General features: G+C 62.3%; 9 protein-coding genes across 9 annotated transcripts; 4 read left to right on the top strand and 5 right to left on the bottom strand.

Moving 5' to 3' along the window:
* Window positions 1-203: 203 nt before the first annotated feature.
* F751_5374 (Magnesium transporter MRS2-1) lies at window positions 204-2999 on the top strand (the record flags this gene model as incomplete). Its single annotated transcript, XM_011402193.1, has 9 exons — window positions 204-347; window positions 503-688; window positions 856-977; window positions 1111-1255; window positions 1395-1517; window positions 1661-1922; window positions 2133-2380; window positions 2609-2706; window positions 2849-2999. 9 exons carry the CDS (start codon window positions 204-206, stop codon window positions 2997-2999), a joined length of 1479 nt encoding a protein of 492 aa, XP_011400495.1.
* A 444-nt stretch (window positions 3000-3443) lies between these two features.
* Window positions 3444-5585, bottom strand: F751_5373 (hypothetical protein; the record flags this gene model as incomplete). Its single annotated transcript, XM_011402192.1, has 6 exons — window positions 3444-3614; window positions 3820-3900; window positions 4225-4389; window positions 4798-5146; window positions 5234-5334; window positions 5433-5585. 6 exons carry the CDS (start codon window positions 5583-5585, stop codon window positions 3444-3446), a joined length of 1020 nt encoding a protein of 339 aa, XP_011400494.1.
* Window positions 5586-6622: 1037 nt separating this feature from the next.
* F751_5372 (Nuclear export mediator factor NEMF) lies at window positions 6623-12374 on the bottom strand (the record flags this gene model as incomplete). The annotated part of the gene is made up of 13 exons (XM_011402191.1): window positions 6623-6793; window positions 6972-7043; window positions 7216-7319; window positions 7498-7633; window positions 7823-7914; window positions 8134-8770; window positions 9242-9322; window positions 9590-9692; window positions 9895-10037; window positions 10268-10855; window positions 11575-11850; window positions 12070-12159; window positions 12333-12374. The coding sequence occupies 13 exons, from the start codon at window positions 12372-12374 to the stop codon at window positions 6623-6625; spliced, it is 2535 nt and encodes an 844-aa protein (XP_011400493.1).
* Window positions 12375-12527: 153 nt separating this feature from the next.
* F751_5371 (hypothetical protein) lies at window positions 12528-12713 on the bottom strand (the record flags this gene model as incomplete). Its single annotated transcript, XM_011402190.1, has 1 exon — window positions 12528-12713. The coding sequence occupies one exon, from the start codon at window positions 12711-12713 to the stop codon at window positions 12528-12530; it is 186 nt and encodes a 61-aa protein (XP_011400492.1).
* Window positions 12714-15996: 3283 nt separating this feature from the next.
* Window positions 15997-19240, bottom strand: F751_5369 (hypothetical protein; the record flags this gene model as incomplete). Its single annotated transcript, XM_011402188.1, has 7 exons — window positions 15997-16144; window positions 16477-16702; window positions 16921-17152; window positions 17286-17567; window positions 17888-18241; window positions 18459-18861; window positions 19110-19240. 7 exons carry the CDS (start codon window positions 19238-19240, stop codon window positions 15997-15999), a joined length of 1776 nt encoding a protein of 591 aa, XP_011400490.1.
* On the top strand, window positions 16094-16291 carry F751_5370 (hypothetical protein; the record flags this gene model as incomplete). The annotated part of the gene is made up of 1 exon (XM_011402189.1): window positions 16094-16291. One exon carries the CDS (start codon window positions 16094-16096, stop codon window positions 16289-16291), a length of 198 nt encoding a protein of 65 aa, XP_011400491.1.
* A 64-nt stretch (window positions 19241-19304) lies between the features above and the next one.
* Window positions 19305-19541, top strand: F751_5368 (hypothetical protein; the record flags this gene model as incomplete). Its single annotated transcript, XM_011402187.1, has 1 exon — window positions 19305-19541. One exon carries the CDS (start codon window positions 19305-19307, stop codon window positions 19539-19541), a length of 237 nt encoding a protein of 78 aa, XP_011400489.1.
* Window positions 19542-19657: 116 nt separating this feature from the next.
* Window positions 19658-19906, top strand: F751_5367 (hypothetical protein; the record flags this gene model as incomplete). Its single annotated transcript, XM_011402186.1, has 1 exon — window positions 19658-19906. The coding sequence occupies one exon, from the start codon at window positions 19658-19660 to the stop codon at window positions 19904-19906; it is 249 nt and encodes an 82-aa protein (XP_011400488.1).
* Window positions 19907-19958: 52 nt separating this feature from the next.
* F751_5366 (hypothetical protein) lies at window positions 19959-20699 on the bottom strand (the record flags this gene model as incomplete). The annotated part of the gene is made up of 1 exon (XM_011402185.1): window positions 19959-20699. One exon carries the CDS (start codon window positions 20697-20699, stop codon window positions 19959-19961), a length of 741 nt encoding a protein of 246 aa, XP_011400487.1.
* Between the last annotated feature and the right edge of the window lie 1172 nt (window positions 20700-21871).

Raw genomic sequence — 21871 nt, 5'->3', positions numbered from 1 at the left:
CGGGCATCCATGTGTAGAATAAATGAAACTGGCCCTCCACGTGATCGGGGGTTCCCTCTCGGCAACAAATGCGCATTGCCAGAGCTACCGGGCAGCCCACAAGCCGCGGCCCGCCGTCAGGCGGGCCTGGAAGCGCATGGCCACCGATGGTGCGACAGGCTCTGCATGAAGGCGTCCATCAGCCCCTGCTGCACCGCACGCACATGGACAAGGAGGACGACTCCCTGCCGGGGGCCGTGGACCTGTACCACACCCTGTTCCGGGACAGTACCCGCAGCGATAATCCAGACAGGAACACCAGGGTCTGGCTGCACATCGATGAGCATGGCATACCCTCCGACGTCGAGGTGGGGGCACCCGGCTGGTTGGGGGGAAGGCGCGTGCCGGGTTAAGCCAGGGGAGCAAAATGTCTGAGCCGGCAGGGGAGTTTCCTGCCGCCCAGCCCCGGCCAGAGACGTTCTTGATCTGGTCTGGAAATTCCTTTCATTACTCACAAACACAGGTGGACAAGCACGTTCTGGTGTATGAGCTGGGGGTGAGGTACCGCGACCTGCTCACCCTGGACCCCACCCTCCCCCTGCCCTTCCCCGCCGCCATCCTCATCCGCAACCGCGCGCTCATCATCAACCTGGAGACCGTGCGCATGATCATCTGCGCGAATCAGTGCTACGTCCTGAGTGTGCCAGACGTGAGGGCGGCGCGATGGTTTTTGCGTCGGGGTGCAAGCCAATGCCCGTGGGGTGTGGCATGAGGGCCAGCATGGCCGACGGGCTCCCTGCTGGGTCTGGGAGGCGCGGACCTGTACCTCAGTGCGTATGCCGCCACCACCGAGGATCTGCCAGCCTCAATGCGCAGGACGCCAACCCATACAAACCCAGCCTGCCGACCTGCGACAGCCTGTTCATCAAGAAGCTGTGCGAGATGCTGAAGCCGCACAAGGCAGCGCCCAGTTCCTCCAGCCTGCAGCGCATGGCCCTGTGAGGCTGGATGTTGGCAGGCTGGGGATCTATGCTCGGTTGGTGAGAGTCTGTGGCCACTCAAGCTATCAGCGTTTCGTGTCTCAGCATCCCCCCTCGCCCCCCCTCACCCCCCCTCCCTCCGCATGCACAGCCTGTCTGCCAAGTACGCGCAGACCATGCCGTACGAGCTGCGGGCCCTGGAGGTGGCGCTGGCCACGGTCACCGCCACGTTGGAGTCGGAGGTCTGCAGGCTGGAGGCACGGGCATACCCCGTCGTCGACCGCCTGACCACAGATGTGAGTGAACGGGTGTGGTTTGTGGCGCAGGCCGACTTCCCAGCTCAGGTCGCATGAGAGTCGTGTCTGTCCTTTTGCCCGCCCCGCTTCCATCGCCGCGCTTCTCACCCCTCCTCTGCCCTCCTTCTGCTCGCGACAGGTCAGCACGAGCGTGCTGGAGGGGGTGCGCCAGGTCAAGCACGAGCTGAACCGGCTGCAGACGCGCGTGCAGCGCGTGAAGCAGGAGCTGGAGGAGATCCTGGAGGACGATGATGACATGGCGGTGCGTGAGTGTTGTTGGCTTTTGTTCAAGATTTTTAAATGAAGCCGCTGCTGGTGCCGACCTGTCGGTGCATGTTGAGGCTCCCTGCCCAGAAACTACAATCCCTACATGTCCCTTCCCTCAATATTCCAAACCCTCGGCAGGACATGTACCTGGCGCGGCGCGCGGCGACGTATGGGGAGGAGCTGCCCGCCCAGCCGCGTGACCTGCCCGAATACCAGCAGCAGCCCTGCGCCGGGTACGACGGCCCGGAGGCGGACATGGTCCCCCTGCTGCAGGGCACGAGTGACGGGCCCACGCCCATCGGCCAGAGCGAGGCCGGGTCGCAGGCGCGGGGGCCCACCCCCCGCAGCAGCCCAGGGTCCCGAGTCGGCTTCCACCCCGACCCGATTGTTGTCGACAGAGGTGGGCGGGACGGGAGGTACTTGGTGGTGTGAGGGTGGTCAGGGCAGGGGGAAGAGGGGGGGGGGGGGGTGTTGTGCACTGGGATGCGCGTGAGATGGCATGGTGCGGCTTGCGTGGTGAAGAAGTGGGCCTGTGGCGGGAATATCCACCCCGGCCCTGGCCTCGATGGCCCCACACTCACCCCCTAACCACCCTCCTCGTCCATCTCAGGGCGGAGTCGCAGCAGGTCCGAGCCGGAGGGCAGTGCCTCGGAGGGCGCCGAGTCGGAGGCCGACTCCCGGCCCGGCGGCGACGGCCCACGCCGGAGGCGGACGGAGTCGCGGCGGTCGAGGAGCAGGGTGGATCCGCATGAGATCGAGGACGCAGAGGACCAGCTGGAGAACTACTATGTCAAGGTGGACGGCATGCTGCGCCGCCTGCTCATGATCGCCGAGCACATCGACGCCAACGAGGACTTGGTGGAGATCCAGGCGAGTAGGGGTGGGGGTTGGGGATTGGGGGGCCGGCACAGGTGTAGGGGGTTGAGAGCGAGGGGATTGGGGGGATATGGGGCAGGCCAGTGTTTGGAATCTGCTGTGTGTCTCACTAGGGTCAGTGAGTCCATGATGGTTTTACAAGAAAGGCGCCCTGCTGCCCCGTCTTGTGACCTCCACTTCCCCTTCTGCTCGGCTACAACTCCTTTCCAGATGGACCACCGCCGGAACGAGCTCGTAGCCTTGGACCTGCTGGTCAGCCTGGTGACCGCCGCCTTTGCCTGGGTCTCCATGATCGCAGGGTTCTGGGGGTGAGTGGGGGCTACTCTTGATTGAGCATATATGTACTGCAGTGCAGCACTGGGCCTGCTTGGGGATGGGGAGTGCCTGGGTAACACTTGATATTTCCCCTTTGCCCATCACTGGCCCTCCACTCGAACCTGCACCCCCCAGGATGAATCTGTACAACACGCTCTGGCAGGAGAGCTACCCCCTTTTCTTCTGGACCTGCTTCACCTGCGGGCTGGGCGCCATCCTCCTCTTTGGCGGGGTGATGGCAGTCATAGTCAAGAGGAAGCTCATGTTCATCACCAGCAGCATATGAGCCTAGAATGGCATGAGATTCTTTTCCGTGACTTCGGCAGTGTAACTAGGCATGACTGACAGCTCTGTGCGCAGCAGCGCAATGGGATAGGAGTGGGAGGCAGGATTCACACGACAACGTTTTGCCTTTGAGGTGAACAGCATGTGACTTTGACCCAGGGTGCACCCTGCTGCATTTACAGAAGAGGCCAGAATGCATTCTCAACGGCCAGGAGAGAGACCGGCCCGATGGAACTGGGAGGGGGCTTTGACTTGTGAGCACGACAAGGTGGAGCTCTCTTTACATGGGTGTTACAGGGGATCCAAGGTCCTTTTCAGAGAGTCGACGACACACCAGCGGTTGATTGCACCCCTCTCGCACTGTGCTATAATTTTCCAGACCATTTTCTGAAGCCTCGTTCGACAGCTCCCAAACTACTCTCGCCATCGCTCGATGCCCGAGCCATCACCTCGCTCCCAGGCGGTCCAGGACGACATTCAGGTCCACTGACTGCCCCGACTCCATCAGCTGCTTCAGGACACGACGCACCTCCTCGCGGGAGAAGCCCATGACCGCCACGTCGTCGATGACCTTCTCGATCGGCACTGCCTGACCGCCATCGGCCGAGGGGGCTTCCTGCAGGGGGCCGATGCATCGTGCCGACTCAGGCACAGGGAACAGAGGCACACTGTTGGGGCTGCACGCCATGCAGAGGTGCCACGACCATGATGCCCCCATCTGTCGTATGATTTGACTGTGACAATGGCCAGCATCCTCTGCGATGCCACGACTGGTAGAAAATGGACCACTCAACCCCCAAATCTGCCCCCACCCCCCACACCTCGTTGCGCGTGAAGGAGGAGGAAGAGGGCGCGGGCCCGGGGCGGGTGGTGCGGGTGTAGCCTGGTGGAGGCATGGGCACCTGGTTTCGGTGGGGCAGCGAGGACGGCAGGGTCGGGTAGCCGGTGTGGAAGTTGGACTGAGGCTGGGGTGGGTATGCAGCCTGTGTTGGCGGCGGCGGGGGCGGAGGAGGTGGTGGCGGCGGCACTGGCGCCTGAGGAAGTCCGTTGGGGTCAGCCTGCGAGGAGGTGGTGGGAAAGGGGTGGAGAAGGCTGGACAGTGCACCACGGAGTGGGTGCCGTCGTACACTAGCAAGGAATGGTTTGCTGCACACCATTCCCCTCATCTACTCCATTCCCGGATGTTCTCGCACCCCCTCCCCAACCACCAGCTGAACTAAACTCACGTATGCGTGCGGCGCCCCACCATAGGACGGAGGGGCCGCAGGGTACTGCCCGCCATACTGCGAAGGCCCCCCCGCCCCAGCGCTTGGCGAGTTCATGGGCCCGCTGGGGCCCTGCACCCCGCCGGCGGAGGACACCGAGCCCAAGGAGTAGGCCCTGTCGTACGACTGCAGCCCAGGAGCCGGCGGCGGCGGGTGCTGGTGCGGATACGCGGGCGGCGCCCCGGCCCCAGTCTGATAGTGCGGGGCCGGCGGCACCGGCTGCTGCTGCACAGGGCCGGGCTGATGGGGCGGGGGGGCGCTGGGCAGGTACTGGTGCGGGGAGGGCTGGAAGGCGGCGGGGGCGGGGGCGGCGGCGCCATGGGGCGAGGAGGCTGTGGCCACGGGGGGCAGCGAGGCGGGTGGCTGCACCACCACGGCCTGTGGATGCGGGGCTGGTGCGGGGGGCTGGGAGAAGGGCGGCGCCGGCGCCGGGGGAGGGGCAGAAGCCTGCTGCCCCGGCTGCATGGCCGGCACCGGGGGCTGCTGAGCAGAGGCCATCAAGGGCGCAGGGGGCACGGGCAGGCCCTCAGCGACCCCGGCCAGCGGCTTGCCAGCGGCTGCGGCAGGAGCGGTGGTCGCAGCGGGGGGCCCGATGGCCGCCGGCGCGTCCCCTGCACCAGCGGCGCCAGTGTCGGCGGCGTGCCTGACCTCGGCCAGGGAGGGCCCGGAGGACTGGGTGGAGAGCTGGCGCAGCTCGTCCGCCGCGCTGGCCAGCTCCTGCTTGTCGCGGATGATCTGGACGCAGCGGTGCACCTCACGCAGCGACTTCTCCAGGCCGCCAAACCTCTCCCTGGCGGCGTCATCCCTCACCGCCCCCACCTCCTGCAGGTCTGCCAGGGCTCGACCCGTCTGCTCCACCCGGTTCTCCAGCGACTCCAGGCGTCTGAGGGGAGCGGGCGGGCACATGTGACGTGGAGCTGGAGGTACACCCCCGATGCACGAGACTGCCAATCCTCCCTCCTCCCCACACCTGTCCACGGACTCGACGACCCGCTGCAGGCCCTCCGTCAGCTTGCCCAAGAAACTCTGCAGCGCAGGGTCCAGCTCCTTGAGGCCTTCCTTGTGCTGTGCCTGTCAAAGGAACGGAATGGGATTCTCAGGGTGACCTGGCCACCCATCAACGCGCTGGGCAGAGTGATCCAGACCGGGAGCACCCGCAGACACCGTACCATCGGTGGACCGGGCTGGTTCCGTTTCGGGCTACTAAGCACACGATCGTTGGACTTGATGCTAGGGAGCACGCTGTCGTCGTTCACCGAGTCCCTGGCCTTGGACCCTGGCACCAGGTCCGCGAAGATGTCGGGCAGCGAGCTCTCCGACATATCGGTGGTAACAGGGATCGAATCGACGGTGCAATACACCCGTCAAGATCGAGTGTTGCTCATGTAGATAATAGATGCGCAAGGGGTAGGCCTTCCTATCCCCCTCGTGTGCTAGCATTCAGCCTGGTTGGTTTCCGTGAACGCGCCTTGGGGGGTGATCATCTTTCACCTCCTCCCCGGATGGTGGGCCTGTGTTGGAATGCAACACAGATCTGCCAGGTGGAGGGAGTTGCTATATTATCGAGTACAAATCTCTTGACATGGGCATGGCTGGCTGGCAATTATTGTTGTATACTGCCTGCACAGGTGCTAGACACATGATCCGGCATAACCCTCACACCCTCGAAGGGTGACATTTTGGAACAGCATGAAGCATGGAATGGTTTCAAGCAATCCGTACAGATCCTAGTCAAGTCTCAGAGACCGCACACCTGGCCACCACATCACTTCTTGAGGCTCCACAAGCAGCCCGACCCATAATCCGTGGGTCCAAAATTGCACGGGTTCATATACCCAGCTGCCGCGCTTCTCATCGGCTGGACCTAGTAGCGCAGGTCTGTCATCCAAGTGGAAGCTTCACTTCGGGGATTGCTAGGCGATCTGTCAGGGCCATTCGTGTCTTGTTGACTGGCTTGCCCAACCTGAGGTCGGGGTCGGAGTTTCCCACCTCCTTGAGAGGGGGTGGGTCCTTCGATAATTGCCGGTGGAACGGGTCAGGGAGGAAACTCAGCAGCCCACATCGGAACCTCGATCGGCAGATGGATAACGAGCCTGAGAGATGCGGTGGAGTTACCCTCGTCAGTCGCACTTGTGAGACTGATTTTTGCTTCTTGGTTGTTCCTTTTGTGGCTGCCATCCTTTGTCGCATTGGTTGGAGTCCTCTGCCAGACTCCCTTCTGCGGTTGCACCCCCACCTGCACTCTCGCCGGTATCGCCACATCTCTTCCTGTCTCCTCTGTTGGCGTAATTGCTTGGTCTCAACCCCAATCCCTACAGCCCTCCGTCAACCTCCAGGTTGCATTCACACGCCATGCACATCACTTTTTCTTCTTCTGCTGCTGCACGGCCTGCTTCAGCTTCTGCGTACCGGCCGCCTGGATCTTGACCGTGCCCACCAGCGTGATGACGGCCTCCGGCTCGGGGACGGCCCTGCAGAGATCGCGCTCTCGGCTCGTCGTGTCCGCCGCCCTCTGGAACAGCTCCATGGCCTGCGTTGGGAAGGAGTGGCACCAGAGGGCAGTTATGCATGCTGTGAGGGCGGACTCGAACCTGAGCATGGGCATCGCCAAAGCAAACTGCGGGAGTCACTTCAGTTTGTAGCTTCATGTCTCCCCCGCTCCAGTGAACAAACACGGGAGCACACCAACCACACAATCACCACTTCACCTGTCGGACGGCCTTGCCCTTCTTCTGCGGCCCTGGCACCATCTTCACCTTGAACTTGTAGCTGGTCAATACCTGACGGGTGGGGATGTTGGGGCAGTCCAGGGGGTTACTACACCCGGTCAGCCTTTGAGCGTCGCTGTGTCAGGGTTGAAACACTCATGGTCCCTGGTTGCACGGCCCGTCGCACTGTACAGCGGCCACCCTCAGAGTCCCAGACGGCACACCCAGCAGCAGCAAGGCCCACCTGGTATGGCGCGCACACCGGCAGGGCGTACAGCAGGACGTCGTCTGGTCTGGGCAAGCCCGTGAGGGCGTCCAGGTCTGTTAGACGTAGGCGGTCCTCCTCGTCTGTGTGAGTTGCAGAAGGGTGGCGCATTCAACCCGAGTACTGTGCGGCTGTCTCCTCGCAGCTGGGAACACCGAGGCTTGCGCACATGTTGATCCGGTTGGCATGTAGAATTGTATCCAGGTGTCGGCTTTCGGGGTCTTGTCAAGACCTCCTCACCAGCCAACCCCAAGCGATCACCTAGGAGCTGGATGTTTTCCTCCTGCAACAGGGCTGCCACCTCGCGTGCATCGTCCACATTGCCGGCTTGGCCTCCCTCCGGCTCTCCGTCGTCAGCATGCACAGACACACCCGCCCCCGCCTCTGGCTCACATGTCTGTGCCTCTGGGCAGGCGGCGTCGTCCTCAGGCTCCCCCTCCCGGGTGCCCGGAGCTATCGCCGACCCATCCCCGTGCCCGTCCGAGCCTCCCTCCCGCTCCTCCTCCCACGCCTCCTCCTCCCGCTCCTCCCCCGCCAACTCCTCGAACTGCGCGTCAAACACTCGGGCGATGTCGTCTGCCGTCACCGGCTTTGCCGTCACCGTGTTTTGCGCCGTCTTCTTTGCTGCCAGCTTTGCCTTGTGCTCCTCCTTCCTCTGGCGCCGGCTCTTTGTGGGACCTACAGAGGATGAGAGGGCAGTGCTGGTGTCGGCTGTAGGGGATGGTGGACAGCACCGTCAGCCCCGCCATGCACGCCATCTGTCCGACAGAAGACTCCACCAGGAGTGTTGTCAGGATCTTCATGCAGGCCCCATCCAGGGGCCAGCGGATTGTGTGGATGCTGCTGGACAACGAATGCATCCCTAATCACCGCCCACATACAATCCATCATCCACACCTCCTGACTGGAGTGCCTGCCGTGCAAGCTCGGCGTCCTCATCGTCCCCGTACTTTCCGCCGACCTTCTTCCCTCGTCGAGCGGACGCGCCCTGCCCCCTCTCGACGGCCGGCGCAGCCGCGGCCGAGGCCCTGCCGCCGCCACGCTGACCCGGCCCGGCCTCCGCGCCGGGAGTGCCAGCCTTCAGCGCCTGCCGCTCCTTAGCAGACAGGTGTCGCACCGCCCTGCCGCCTTGCCGTCCACCCTGCGCCAGGCCAGCATCCGGCCCCGCGCCGTGCACCTCGGCGCCCGCGCCTGGGCGCTCGCCTAGCCCGTACCTCTGGAACTGGGCCTGGAGATCCTGCGTCGCCGCGGCCCCCCCACGGCCGCCCTGTCCCTTGCCGCCCAGGGAGGGGAGTGCCTCCAGGCCAGAGTCCATGAAGGCGGCCAGGGGGTCTGGCCGCGGAGACTCCTCTTCCTCCCCCTCATGCCCGGGCGCGGGTTCAGAGGGGGCAAGGGGGGCATGTCTCATGTTCGCGGCAACATAGGCGTCGTCCTCTTCCCCATCCTGTCCAGACTTGACGGCCCTCTCCCCCAGATGGGCGGCGATGCAGCTGTCCTCCACCCGGAAGAGCAGGCCGAATCCTACCACCAGTGGCTGCATGCCCGGAGGGGAGAGATGGAAGGGAAGTGGAAAATCAGAGGCAGAGGCACGGAGCGGTGCGTACAGCATAGAGGATTGGGAACTGCATGAGAAGGTCCATGCGCATCCCAGTGCAGCACTCGAACATCGCGGCAAAGTCCACAAACATCACCACACCACGATCACATCCCGTGCCAACCCTGACACAGAGACTTGTCATGTCGACCTTCCACCAATGGCCCGCATGCTGTACCTGGGGCGGGAGGTAATTCTTTCGTCCCCGAATCATGAAAGACCCAGTCGTCAGGTACTCTCCCGTGGGTGCCGTCTGACTGACCTGTTCCAAGGGTTCAGGGGCCGACCAGGAATGAGTCATGGATGTTGTTCGGGCAGGTGCCAGGCTCCACAAGGGCACTGCTCGCCGTGCTGGGCACAGCCAGACATGAGACCCGCGAGTGGGGTGCGCCATGCAAGCCCGGGGCGCACCTGCTCTGGGTGGACCCACCAGGCCGATGTGACCACCTTGCTGTTCCAGGCCGCACTCCTGCACACACACCCGGCACCAGCCTGTGAGTGGTTGGAGGGTGGGAATGGGGAGGAGGCATGTGAGGTATTCAAAGGGCAGGGGGTCCTGCGAGCTCCGGCTGCCAACACAATACTGCACCAGCATGCCCAGTGCTGAGCAATGTAGTTTTAAGTGGGGACAAGCAGGATGGCAACGGAAAGTATGCAGGCAGAGAAACCGGGGCCTGGGTAGCAGTGACGACACCAAAATGTGTTTGCCCTCACTCTTGACCATACGCTGTCCAGCGTGACCGGGTGCCCTCCCCTCACCTGTGCCAGGGTCAAGGGAGGGATGGGCACCTCCGGTCTGTGGTTCTTCACTATGGTGCTGGACGCGCCATGCAGGTCGGCATGGCAGTACACATCGCCCTTCCTACAGTGGGTGGGGGAATGGCATGAGGTTGCCAGCAGAGCCGTGACACTGGAGGACTGTAGCTGTGCTGCACATGGAGACACAGATCGAGGCATGGCACCCCAATCTTGCAGGGCACAGGGCAGATGATCCACAGAGCCCCCGGCCCTCAAGCACAAGCACCAGTTTCGATCTTCGCTCTCAACCTCAACCCCCCACTCACTTCATGTACCGCTTCACCAGCAGCTCGTTCTGCTGGGCGTCCCTGCCCGACACGACCAGGTAGTTTTCGGAGGAGATGAACCAGTGAAACCGCTCAAACCAGTGTGGCTTGCGGGCAATGGCAGCCACCGGCGAAGCGTGAACCTGGGACGGGAGGGTAATGAGTGCTTGGGAAATGGGGGCATGGGAGTTCTGGCCCCGCATGCGCTGGAGCGGGGGCTGCAGCAGGTCAGCATTCGGCAACTGCTGTGGCAAAGCCTGTGACGACTCCTCAGCGAAAGTGAGTCACTCGGCTCTGTAGCAGCCCATCCCTCATGCACGACCAAGTTCCAAACAGCCAGGTTTTAAACACACAAACCTCCAAGAAGCCTAACCTGCTTCAGCTGGGCCGCCGCCTTGCGCTCGGCGGCCTTGATGGCCTTGTCGCTGGCCGCCAGCGTTCGCTCCCTCTTGGCCTGGTGCTTGCGGCGAGCGTCGTAGTAGAACCGCGCATTGCCGTGGGCCGACAGGGCCAGGTCCACCGTCACCTTGGCCACCTGCCGCCTGGCGCGCCCGTGCCGCCCGGCCTCACCAGCCGCAGTCCCTTCCTCCTCCTCGCCGGTCGCCTCCGCCGCCGCGTCGTCCCCGCCCGCATCAGGCAGCAGGAGTGTCACCTGGCCCTTGTCCAGGTTCAGGCTGTCGATGGCTGCCGCGATGGGGTTGCCGGCTGTCGCCTCCTCCCTCACCAGCTTCCCCAAGGCCGACCAGTCTAGGCCGCCCGCCAGTGCCTCACGCACCGACGCCAGCGCCGCCTCCACCAGCTCCGCGTTGGCCTCGATGCGCCGCGCCGTGCCCTCGCTGCTCTCCACCTCCCCGGCCAGGGCGACCAGCCGGGCCGCGGCGTCCCGCTGCACGGCCTCCAGCTTGCCGTGTGCCGCCTTTTCCTTGGAGGCCTTGGCCACCACCGCCCGCTGCCCGCTCATCTGGTGGGTGGGTGTTTGTTGATGGGGGTTGAGGGGCTTGGGGTGTGACTTTCAATGACAAACAGGGATGTGATCCCAGCCTCCAGAGGCACGCACCCAGAACGAAACCGCCCGTCGCGGGGCGCGTGCCATCCAGGAGCCACGCTCGTCGCCCCTGGGCGGGGCGGTGCATGGTGGCGGCCCGCCTCGCCGCCTCCCCGGCTGTGCCCCCCACCTCTCACACACCGCGCACCCTGACACCCCCCCACCCCCCCACAACACACAACATACGGCAGCACCTTGCCGAAGAAGGTCTGCATGGCGGCGTCAAAGGACCCAAAGTTGACGACGTGACGTCCGGCGTGCTGCTCCAGCAGCAGCGGCTCCACGCTGTCGTACACCTCGGTGGACCCCGGCGCGAAGAGGATGTACCCCGCGGGCGGCGCGGCCTCCGTGCCGGCCAGCCACCGCTCGTAGGTTGCCGCCGCTGCAGTGAGGGCGGCGAGCGCGTCGTCGCTCAAGCCTGTCGCAAGGGGGGCATCGGGGTCGAGCCCCGCAACGCGCGCGACGTGCTCCGCGACAGCCGGGCCGTAGGGCAGCGCGCGCCCCAGCGCATCCTTGAGCGCGCCGCGCACCGCCCCGCTGCCCTCCCCCGCCGCCCCGTCGGCCTCGCGCCGCAGCTCCGCCGCCAGGCCGGCAGCGGGGGCCTGGCGCGCGCGCCGCGCGCGCACGGCGTGCACGGGGTAGGGGTGGGCGGCCATGATGACCAGGCCCGCCGCGTCGTCGCGATGGCTGCGCAGCAGCGTGAGGATGCCGTACTGCGCGTCGGTCAGCACCACGTTGCCCTGGGCAAAGAACTCCAGGATGAGGTGGTGCGCGGCCTCGCCCGTGCCAAAGGTGAGCTGCACCATGCGGTCGATGCCCAGCTGCCGGATTGAAGCCACGCGCCGCGTGCGCATGTGCTTGCGCAGCTTCAGGGTGAAGTTGGAGGGGGTGTCGCCCTTCACGGGCATGCCCTGGAAGATAAGGAGGAAGGGCGGGGGGGGGCGAGGGAGGATATGAGACCAGGAGTCGGGGGGCAGGAGGATGGCGAGGGAGATTGTCTGCCACGAGCAGCACACCAGATGAAGATGAGCGGAGGTCCCCGTGCAACTCCCTCTCGCTGCCCAGGGGGCTGCCGCGGCATCCCGACCTGATACACCGCTGCAAGCCGCACCATCCGCCCCAGCCCGCACCTCGATGGTGTGCATGCGTGCCCCGCTCTCGATCAGCAGGAACACCTTCTCGCCGTCCTCGCCGCTCCTGGCCAGCTTCAGCACATACGTCTGTGGTGCAGGCGCAGCGAGTACACGGGTGGGTGCGCTGTGGCGACGCTGACGTGTGGAACTGCGTCAGGCAGTCCTGATCCCCCCTGCCCTCCCAATCTTCCTGCCTTGGCATTGATGTCATACACATTGGCCACCCTGAGGCCAATGATTCTTGAGCGCAGACAGGACACCTCTGCAGCGATATCTGCACTCGTTAGCCGCTGCTTCACCATGGCGCCAGGCGGATGTGTCTCTGAGATGCAGCAGACCTTGAGCAACGATCAGGACTGTCGGCGAGGGCTGCCGGCTCGCCCGCCTGGGGGTGAGCGGACGCTTGTGCCCGCGATCTAGGGGAGGACCAATCCAGCGACACAATGGTAGCACCTTTACGACATAAGGTATCGGTGAAGCAACGACAAGCTGACCGCTGACTCCTCGAACTTGATCATGTGTGCAGTGTGGTGCACCCTCACCAGGGCGCGCAGGAGACATTTCCGACACCAATTCATCTCGCTTGTTGTTGGGCACTCAAGCAAAGGCAAAGTACATCGTGAGTGAGCTACTTTAATCATTCGAAGGTCCAGGACTCGAATCCAAACTTCGATGATGGCGTGGGTAGGCCAACCTTTGTAACCGAGACTCGGCTGTGCGATAGCTCGAGGCTATGATGAACGGCGCCCTAGATCGCACGATGGCATGGAAGATATCACAGACCTTGACGTCTTCGGCAATCATGCTGATGATGCTGGGATTTGTCTCGTGCTCACCGGATGCTCAGCAGAGCTCCGGCACCCCGACGCTGTACATTTCAAAGCCTACAGTTGAGACTTGGCTGGCGACCCATCCGAGCACCCTTGTGGCCTTCCTTACAACCAACGACACTGCAGAATTTCGAGTGTACGCCGAGGCGGCTACCACGCTCTCCAAGTGTAAGCTTCTCGTGTTACTGAGAGGGGGAGATTTGAGGCCGTGTGCCTGCCACAAGGTGCCTAGAAGCGATGAGGCTTGCATGCAACGGATATGTGTGCACCGCCTGTAGGGGATACCCAGAGCCCAATAGCAGACATGCTCTGTGAATGGTTTGTGAGGTCTGGATGTACCCTGACAACTTCCCCCATTCCTACCTGCACAGCGGTGTCAGTCGGGTATGTGCTCGAAGAAGCCCTGCTACCTCCCTGCGCATTTGGTGGGGCTACAGCAGCAAGGAAACCTTGCACTGTCATCTTACAGCGGCACGGGATGCCAGTCACTGTGAGTCAAGTCAAGAGAGAGATCCGTACTGCGCGAACTGTGGCTACACACATTGCTGGAGACATCACTTACACGGTGTCTCTCGGTACAGCAATTGTGCAGAGTCCAACGCACCTTCTCCCTCCACAGCCCACGCTAGAGTGCATGCCTTCTTCTCCTAAAGAGCTGGTAGCCTGGGCTATGGAGAAGTTGAACCCACCTGTCATCCCGTTCACCAGGTTGGGAGGAGGGGAACCAGCGGCACAGCATCCCGCACGTCAAGACAAGTCATGTTCTCGCAGCCATCCACTGCTATGTGAACGGGTTACAGGGGCTCGCCAAAGCCCTGACTGCGGTGAATACCTTCCCACTGCGGATGCAGGGAGTTCATGAAGGAGTTCCAGGTGGCCTGGAACACCATTGCTGACAAGATCCTCATCATGCTGCCGGGGGTGAGTGCAAGGCTGGTGGCCGTGCAGCTGCACCAAGGATGCATTTCTCTTATTCCATCAGCCCTGCCCACAACATCTTCATGCCTGGGGCTTGGATACTGCTTGGGGTCACTTGCCATCCCGTGCAACACCTCAATCACTATGCTGTGCATGCTGAATCCAGGACGATGAGAACTGGTGGGAAGCTGCTGTTGCGGCTGCGCATGCCTTCCCAGAGCTGAAGTTTGTGATGGGACTGCCAGGTCCCGATGGAGAGGTACGATCCTGGGGAACAGGGACTGCGGACCCGTGCACGAGTATGTCGTCCGATGTTCTCGGGTGGACTTGGGGCTGCACTGCTGCACTGCCCCTCGACCGCCACTTGAGGAAGGACCAATCACTCACTTTTGCGACATGGATGCACAGCGCGATGCTTCGCCAGGCACCACACATGGCTGTCTGACCTGCCCAGCACACGATTCCCACAGCAACTGCTGGACATGGTGGGCGTCAAAGCAGAGGAGCTGCCAGCCCTGATGGCCATTGAGCACTGGAGCCAGGCCAAGTACTTGGAAAGAAAGGCCGATGTGCAGGAGATGCAGCCCTTCATCAAGCGATATCAGGTGAGCACGCCGTCCATGCCCCGCTGGACATGTGATCCGTGTCTCATGCTTTTGCCCATAGGAGTGAGTCCGGTGCCCGAGGACATCCATCTGCTTGCGGGCAGTGAGCTTGACGAGCAGCACCCTCTTCTCACACCTTGAGAGTCTTGGGTCTTCATCTTCGTATGACGGAGCTGCTCCAAAAGTTGAGGTGACCCTTATGCCCATGTCCACACCTGATGGACGCATGTGCAGGCCGATCTCATTCCACGCCACATAAAGTCAGAGCCAGAGCCAGCAGCCAACGACGGACCCATTCAGGCAAGGACGAAACGGGGTTGGCATGCCAGGGCACTGGTGGTCAGTTTCCTCAAGCTTGATGAGTAGTAGCACAGGTGAAGAGTGATTGACGGTCTGCTCAAGCAAGGGGAGATTGATGTCTTATGATCATCACCATCCCATGCCCTTCCACAGGTTTGGGTGGGAACCACAATTGTGGACGCAGTGCTCTCTCCAAACACGTCAGCCTTCCTCTTCATACATGCAAAGTTTTGTCAGCACAGCAAGGTACATGTTGATCAAGAAGAGGAGGCCGCTGGGGCTCGCGCATGAGAGTCTCTGGAGGTCTGCCTGCGCGAGTGAGCCTCTATCTCGCGTGATGATCTTGCACGCGTGGAGCGCCGACTGCAAACGCTACCCAAACCTGATACCTGCTGCAGGCTGTCTCGCCGGCTTTTGAGGAGGCGGCCCAGGCGTTGAAGGTATGGGTCATGCATGTCGCCCACTGCCTGCACCCCTAGCTCGAGGCGTACTAACATACAGAGAACCATTAGAAGTCTGTCGTCGCCCAGATTCGCAAGGTCTGCACCACAACGCTCGACATGAGAAATGCTGCTCTCGAGCCCCGCTCCTTGCATGCCGCAGGACCTCCCCGACTTGGTCATAGGACGCTTTGATGGCACGGCCAATGAGCTGCCCTCGGCGCTGATCGAGTACAAGGAGTTCCCCACCATATATTATGTATCTCGCAGCAACCTAGGTACGCATAGGTGGCAGCAAGGCAGCGTGCAGTGGTGAATCCTTCCCACCCACCCTTGATGCCGGATGGAGCGGCTGCCGCGCGCTGCCCCAACACATGCAATGCTGTTGCGCCGTTATGGGGTCCTAGCAACAATGTCATCTTCCCTTCCACCCCACAGTGTCCCAGCTTACAGGAGAACGTACGGCACATGCAATGGTGGGCTTTGTGCACCGACTTTATCAGGCGGAAGGGGGCACGATCCCTGGCAGGCATGACGAGTTGTGAAACCCTCATCAGCAGGCGAGGTGTGGTCTGGCACACTCCATAAATGTTAACAAGGGTGGGAAGCGAGAGTCTTGTCGCCAAAACAAGCGCAGAGGTGGTTGGGAGGGTCATGAACAAGGATAGGGGTTGTTGCGATGTATATGCATAAGCCTCATCCAAACAGGTGATGTTTGTGAGTGGGAAGGGGTGAGCGACGATACCAGAAGACCTGTAGCGCTCATCAGTATGGAGCCCAGGTAGCATGCATTGGGGAATTGGTACATGGGAATGTGAGTAGCAATACGCCTCAGAAGCCCACTTGCAGCCCAAATCTCATGAGCATGGGATAGGGGATGGTAGATTTGGACACGTTCTTGAGGGTGACCCTCAGCTGATTCCTGGTGATGGAGTTCCTGTTCTCAATCTTGGTGCACACCAGCCAGATGTTGTACTGCCTGCATCGAGCGTGGTTGGGGAGGAAGGGGGATGCGAGTCATCATCTCCTCCGTGCCCCGGCAGAGCGCAAGAGTTCCCAGCACAATGCCGCCATGGACCGTGCTGAGGCTGCACAGCTCCCCCTATCTAGGCACATGCCAACGTAAATTCTGGTATATTCCACCTTGATCAACAGATGGCAAACCCTGACCCAGAATGCCCTGTTGGGCCGCCGCGCCTGATGCTTTCACACTCCCCTTGCCTTCCTTTAAGCCTTTACCCCTCAGCACGAGACCCACGTCCACCCTCCCCTTGCCAGCCTGCGCCAGGCCCCATGCCAGCCTGCACCTACCTGAAAGGCACGAATGTAAAGCTGGAGGTGGGAGCCCATCTGGCCAGGGGGGTGTAGATTAGGAAGGATTGGGAGGTTCCAGCTTTCCAGGAGGAAGATATTTGCACACTGGTGTAGAACACCGGGACATTGGACATGACGGAGAAGGCGGTCATGGACATTCCGTAAATGGCGCCTGCGCTGCCCAGGTAGGGCACGCTTGCGATGTTGGAGGAGCCAGACATGCCTGGGTGTGGGAGGAGGGGCCGGGGGTCGGGGTTGTTGGGTCAGGAACAGGCAGGTGCAAGGGGAGGGGGTACCTGCCCCGGTGAGGCAGGGCCATGCATACATCCAGAACCACAAGTGGGTGGGCAGAGTATTCGCATGCTGGGTCTGGCCGCAGCACGCGGCGGCAACTCCTCCATGGCGCGCGCCCGAGGCTCCCGCCGCTCCACCCTCGCTCACTCCACATGTTGTTGCTCTTCATGGAGTCGGCATTGGCAAGCGCAAAGCTGGACAGGAGGTTTGAGAAGCTGCCCTTCACCAGCTGCCCTGTGGACAGCGCCCCGAGGGTGCTGGAGCCCATGGGAAACCCTCCCAGCCACGTGTCCACGCCCAGGGTGAAGCCGCTGGCCGGGGACGTTGCAGCGTTCTTGAGGGTCGAGAAGGGGGGACTGATGGGCGTCGGGTCGACAGCCTGCCGGGTGTGAGGTGGGCGTGGGAGGGTGTGTGGAGGCCTGTGCAAGGCTGGGACCCCCATTGGCATCAGGATCACCCTGCTGGCAATGGCGTCCTCCAATCACCCACAGCATCCGCCTGGAACGCCTTACCTGGAAGACGACGCCGCTCCGCGTGAAGCTGGGCGGCCGGGACCCTGTGAACAGCACGGCCGCGTTGTAGATGGTGGTTGCAAAGTTGATCCTGAGCACCGAGTTTACCAGGCTGGCCCCCGACGCCGAGCCCACAATCTCCAAGCAGTTGGTGTAGTATGCACAGGCAGTGAGGAAGAGGGAGAGTCCGGAGATGGAGGAGCCAGAGCCTGGGTTGAGGAGCAGCGCCGAGGTGCCATAGGTGGCACTCCCGATCCGGACCCTGGCCGACTTGACTCCACCCTGCAGATGTGCGGGGGTGATAATTGTGTGTTGGGGGGAGGTCTGTAAGTAGGGGAGGATCGAGCGGGGGATTGCCGTGACTGTCAAGACAGGCCTAGGGCGACGCTGAACATCTCGTCCGCGGAGCACCGTGGTCGAGCAGATCCATGGAAGATCTGGCAGGGGCTGGGGCAGGGCGCGGCAGATGCAAGCGGCATTCATTCAGGCTGCTGTTGGGATCACAGGGTTCCCAAGCCCCCCCAACTCATGCACACCTAAGCCCCCCCTGCCCCCCCCCCCACAGTACACACACAAAGGGGCGACTGCCCGGCCCCACGCACGTTGACTGTGACGGCATACTTGAAGGAGGTGATGCTGGACAGGCTGATCGGGTTGGGGTATGTCCCCGGCGCCATCGTGAAGGCCGAGAAGGGCTTGACGTTGGCGGAGGAGCCCCCCACAGGGAATACAGTTGCCCCGGCGCTGGCATGCACGCCCGCGTTGCCACGCAGGGTGATGGTGCGGGTGAGGCCCGTGGCGCGCGACAGCCAGACGGTGCAGGCGCCGGAGGCGCAGGCGTCTGCCGCCCGCTGCACGGCGGCCGTGGCGTCGGTGGCGGGCGTGCCAAACCAGCTGGGGTGAATGTCGCGCACCGCCCCGCTCAGCTTCACGGCGCCGGAGCCGGAGAATATGGCCTGCGAGAATGGTGTGGGTGTGGGGGGGTGTTCAAGTGTTGGGGGGGGAAGCTGTTCAGCAGGTGCGCGGCGCAAGCCAAGTGACGTACGTTGCTTCCATCCTCACAGGCCTGCGGTGGCCTCACACTCGATCTAGGGAACCCATGCCCCAGCATGGGCAGGGAACGGTCGCCGTGTCCCGCTGGCCGACCCCTTCCTCGGCACCCCACCGCCCCACCTGGTTCATGCAGGTCACGCGCGGCTGCGCGGTGATGGTGAGGGTCTTCCCCGCGGCAACCTGCAGCCTAACGCCGCAGGGGACGATGATGGGGCGGGCGACGGTGATGGAGCTGCTGATCAGGTACACGCTGCTGGTGGCGCCGCTGCGCAGCGGGAAGTACACCTGCGCCGACGCGGCCGCCGTCCTGGCGATGGCGGGGCTGTCGTCCACGGCGCCGGTGCCCCTGGCCCCGCGCAGGGTCACGCTGTACTGCTGGGGGCAGCCGGTGCTCGTCGCGCGCTGGTACGGGTACAGGGGGGACAGGAGGCCCGAGGGCACGCCCGGGTCCCCCAGGCGGGCCGCGGGGTAGGCCGGGAACTTGGTCGTGGCCAGGAACTTGCTTGGAACAGAGGAGTACGACCTGCCAGGGGGTGGAGAGAGGTAGCCTGTACGTGAGAGGAGAGGCTTGGCGCGGGGCTGAGACCCCAGTGTGTCGGTGGTCCGCCCTGCATTAAGAGAGCATGGTGCCGGGTCTCGGGGCCAGCTTCCGGTCCGCCCGGGAGCGACACCCAGCAGGGGACGGTTCCCGTCTGCCAACGGCCTGGCGTGCTCTGCTGGAAAGAATGCAGATGTTGGGAACATCAAGTAAATACAGGAACTCTCACGCACATTGACGCCATGCCCAGCGAGGGGCCCGCAGAATCTGAGGCTTCGGGGCTGGATGCTGGCTCCCCCGCAATGTTCCCGTCCACTGCCGCTGCGAACACCCTTGCCTCTTCCAGCATCTTCATGGTGTTCATAGAAGTTCTAGCATAGCTCCGAGTGACGGCCTGGAGAGCGGCCGTGAGATTGGTGTTGTCAGGGATGGAACCCCTTACCCCTGCAGGCTCGAGCACCATCACCATCACCAGCAAGGCCAGGAGGCCTCGACTGACGCTACCATCCATTTCTAAATTGTATTCGGGAGGTGGGTTGACGGATAAACTGTGCGTTGGTGGCCGGTGTAAGTACAGAGTCGAAGCCGAAGCCAGGGAGGGGGGGAGTACCCTTCTCTCACAACATTATCGCCCCCCCGGGACAAGTCACAACTCGCACTTCTAATGACATTTTCCCCTCAAATATTAATCAACAAGCCTTTGTAGAACTCCAAGTGCTTGTTCGCGGTGCGAGATCCCCTCGTTCGGTCGATAGATTTTCGATCTTTGCAGGGCATTGCCATGTCCCGTCGGGGTGCAAACGCGCCCCGCGAGGCAGATTGTTATTTAAAATATCATTGGAACGGTGCAGTATCGAGTGCAACGGCGATGGAGCTCTGTCTGCGCCAGTTGGTCGTGCCCGGGGCGTCCGCCCGTCGAGGCCTCACGCGGCCCAAAGGGGGGGGTGCTAGGGGAGGGCAGTCCCCTCCTCTCGCCTGCCCGTCCGGAGGCACTGCCGCCCCGCACACGCTCTCCCTGCCGGATTACTAAGCTGGTCGCTTACAGACATGGGAATTACAGCAGGTACAAGGTCACCTTGGCCTTAATTTGTCCGTCGAAACAGCCTGCCGCCTCTTGCCACCATCCCTCTCAAGATGGGAGCGGATGCGGTGAGTTTTGGCTTTGATGTGGCGCTCGTAGGGGATGGTATCAGCTGGCCAAGCGGGCAGCACAGGTGGATCATCTCCATAAGGTGCTTGTAAAGAGTATCATGCTCCGCACGCACCCCCTTCTCCGCAACCAGGTTGACCCTGATCGCCGGCCCCCGGAGTGCTTCCTTGAGCCCTGAATCGCTCTCGCGTGAAGGCGCCGGGGTGTCCGGGATGCTCAGCAGTGGTGGAACCTCGCTGCCACTGTCCACAGGGTGTGGACTGGTGGCACTCTCCGGTCCTTGAGTGTCAGGCTTCGCAGATATGGAGGCCAGGTCAGGAGAGGCACCATGTGGGGGTTCTGCCACTGGCATCGGCTCCTTGCCGCGCCTCCTGCCGGTGCCGGCCTTGGATGTCGCGACTAGCCCTGTGTCGATGTAGATGATCAATTTACTCATAACCTTGGTGTAGGTCGGTAGCATTGGAGTGCCCCTATGACACCGGGGATGCAAGCTCGGATGGCACTCTGCTGGAACAGCAACACCATGCACATCCCGCAGCTCACCTCTGTTTGCTGCAGCCGCCATGTTCTCCTGCACAGCTGCCAGCATGTGGTCGAGCCCACCATACATGGATCCCATCTTCGACCCCAGGAAGCAGATCAGGTTGTGGTCGGCAAGGTCTGGATACATCATGCGCCAGACCTTGATGCTGTCCTTGCAGGGTTTATCAGCACGAGAATCCGAGCAGGAGCAGCCATCTACCTTGCTGGGGTCCACCTGATAAGGCTCGAACTCTGGGTGGGACTGGGACCGCACTTGCCACAAGGGCGAGCCAGGTTGCCAGGAGGGGTGACCTCCCTGTCGAGGATTCCAGCGGACGACTTGCAGCGAGCCGTAACGTCCTCCTTTGCCTTGTCGTTCTTCAGCGAGCCAGTTGCGGCTTTGAGAGTCCGCCCTGCATCCAGAGTGGTCAGCCCACGGAGGATGTAGAGGACCAGGCCCATGCGTCGCCCTTGAAGCTTCTTGATCCTCCCTTTGAGCACCCGTTCTATCCTGCTATTATACACCTCAACTGGCAATGTGGTGTAGTGCCGCAGCGTCTCATGCGTCCACAAGCCCTGCATCCATGTGGCTGAGCACACCAAAGGGGAACAGTGGCGAGGCGCTCCTTAGGGAAGAGGGCACAGGGTGCAGAGCATCATCAATGTAGTGTGGGGACTCTGGGAAAGCCATCGCCCCCGTTATGCAACCGTCCCCATTGCACTGGTACTCACACAGAGGGAACTCGTCCACCCACTGCCCACGAAAGTAGTCAGGTAGCCCCGGCGGCAAAGAGGGATCTGCCGGCATCGCCTCCATGCGGGCCTTTTTGCTGGAAAACATAGCTGCGTCCTTGGCAGCCTGGCTCGAATCCTTCCTATGTCCAAGCCATGATGCTCTGTTGTGGGGGCGGGTTAGACCCTACAACGTGGACCGCTGTCTATGACCTAAGATAGGAATGTTACAGACAAGTCGCCGAATATGGTGAGGGGCTTGGGTTTCAAGCACGGTGCCAGGCGGCATAGGCGCGGCGCAGGGCCCTTAGGGTTAGGGTTAGGGTTAGGTTTAGGGTTAGGGTTTAGGGTCAGGGTTAGGTTAGGGTTAGGGTTAGGGTTAGGGTTAGGTTAGGGTTAGGGTTAGGGTTAGGGTTAGGGTTAGGGTTAGGGTTAGGGTTAGGGTTAGGGTTAGGGTTAGGGTTCGGGTTAGGGTTAGGGTTAGGGTTAGGTTTAGGGTTAGGTTTAGGGTTAGGTTTAGGGTTAGGGTTAGGGTTAGGGTTAGGGTTAGGGTTAGGGTTAGGGTTAGGGTTAGGGTTAGGGTTAGGGTTA

This window comes from Auxenochlorella protothecoides (genome assembly GCF_000733215.1).
Source record: "Auxenochlorella protothecoides strain 0710 unplaced genomic scaffold scaffold62, whole genome shotgun sequence".
Classification (NCBI taxonomy): Eukaryota; Viridiplantae; Chlorophyta; class Trebouxiophyceae; order Chlorellales; family Chlorellaceae; genus Auxenochlorella; species Auxenochlorella protothecoides.
The sequence above is the reverse complement of the archived record's forward strand: the minus strand, read 5'-3'. Positions and strand labels throughout refer to the sequence as shown.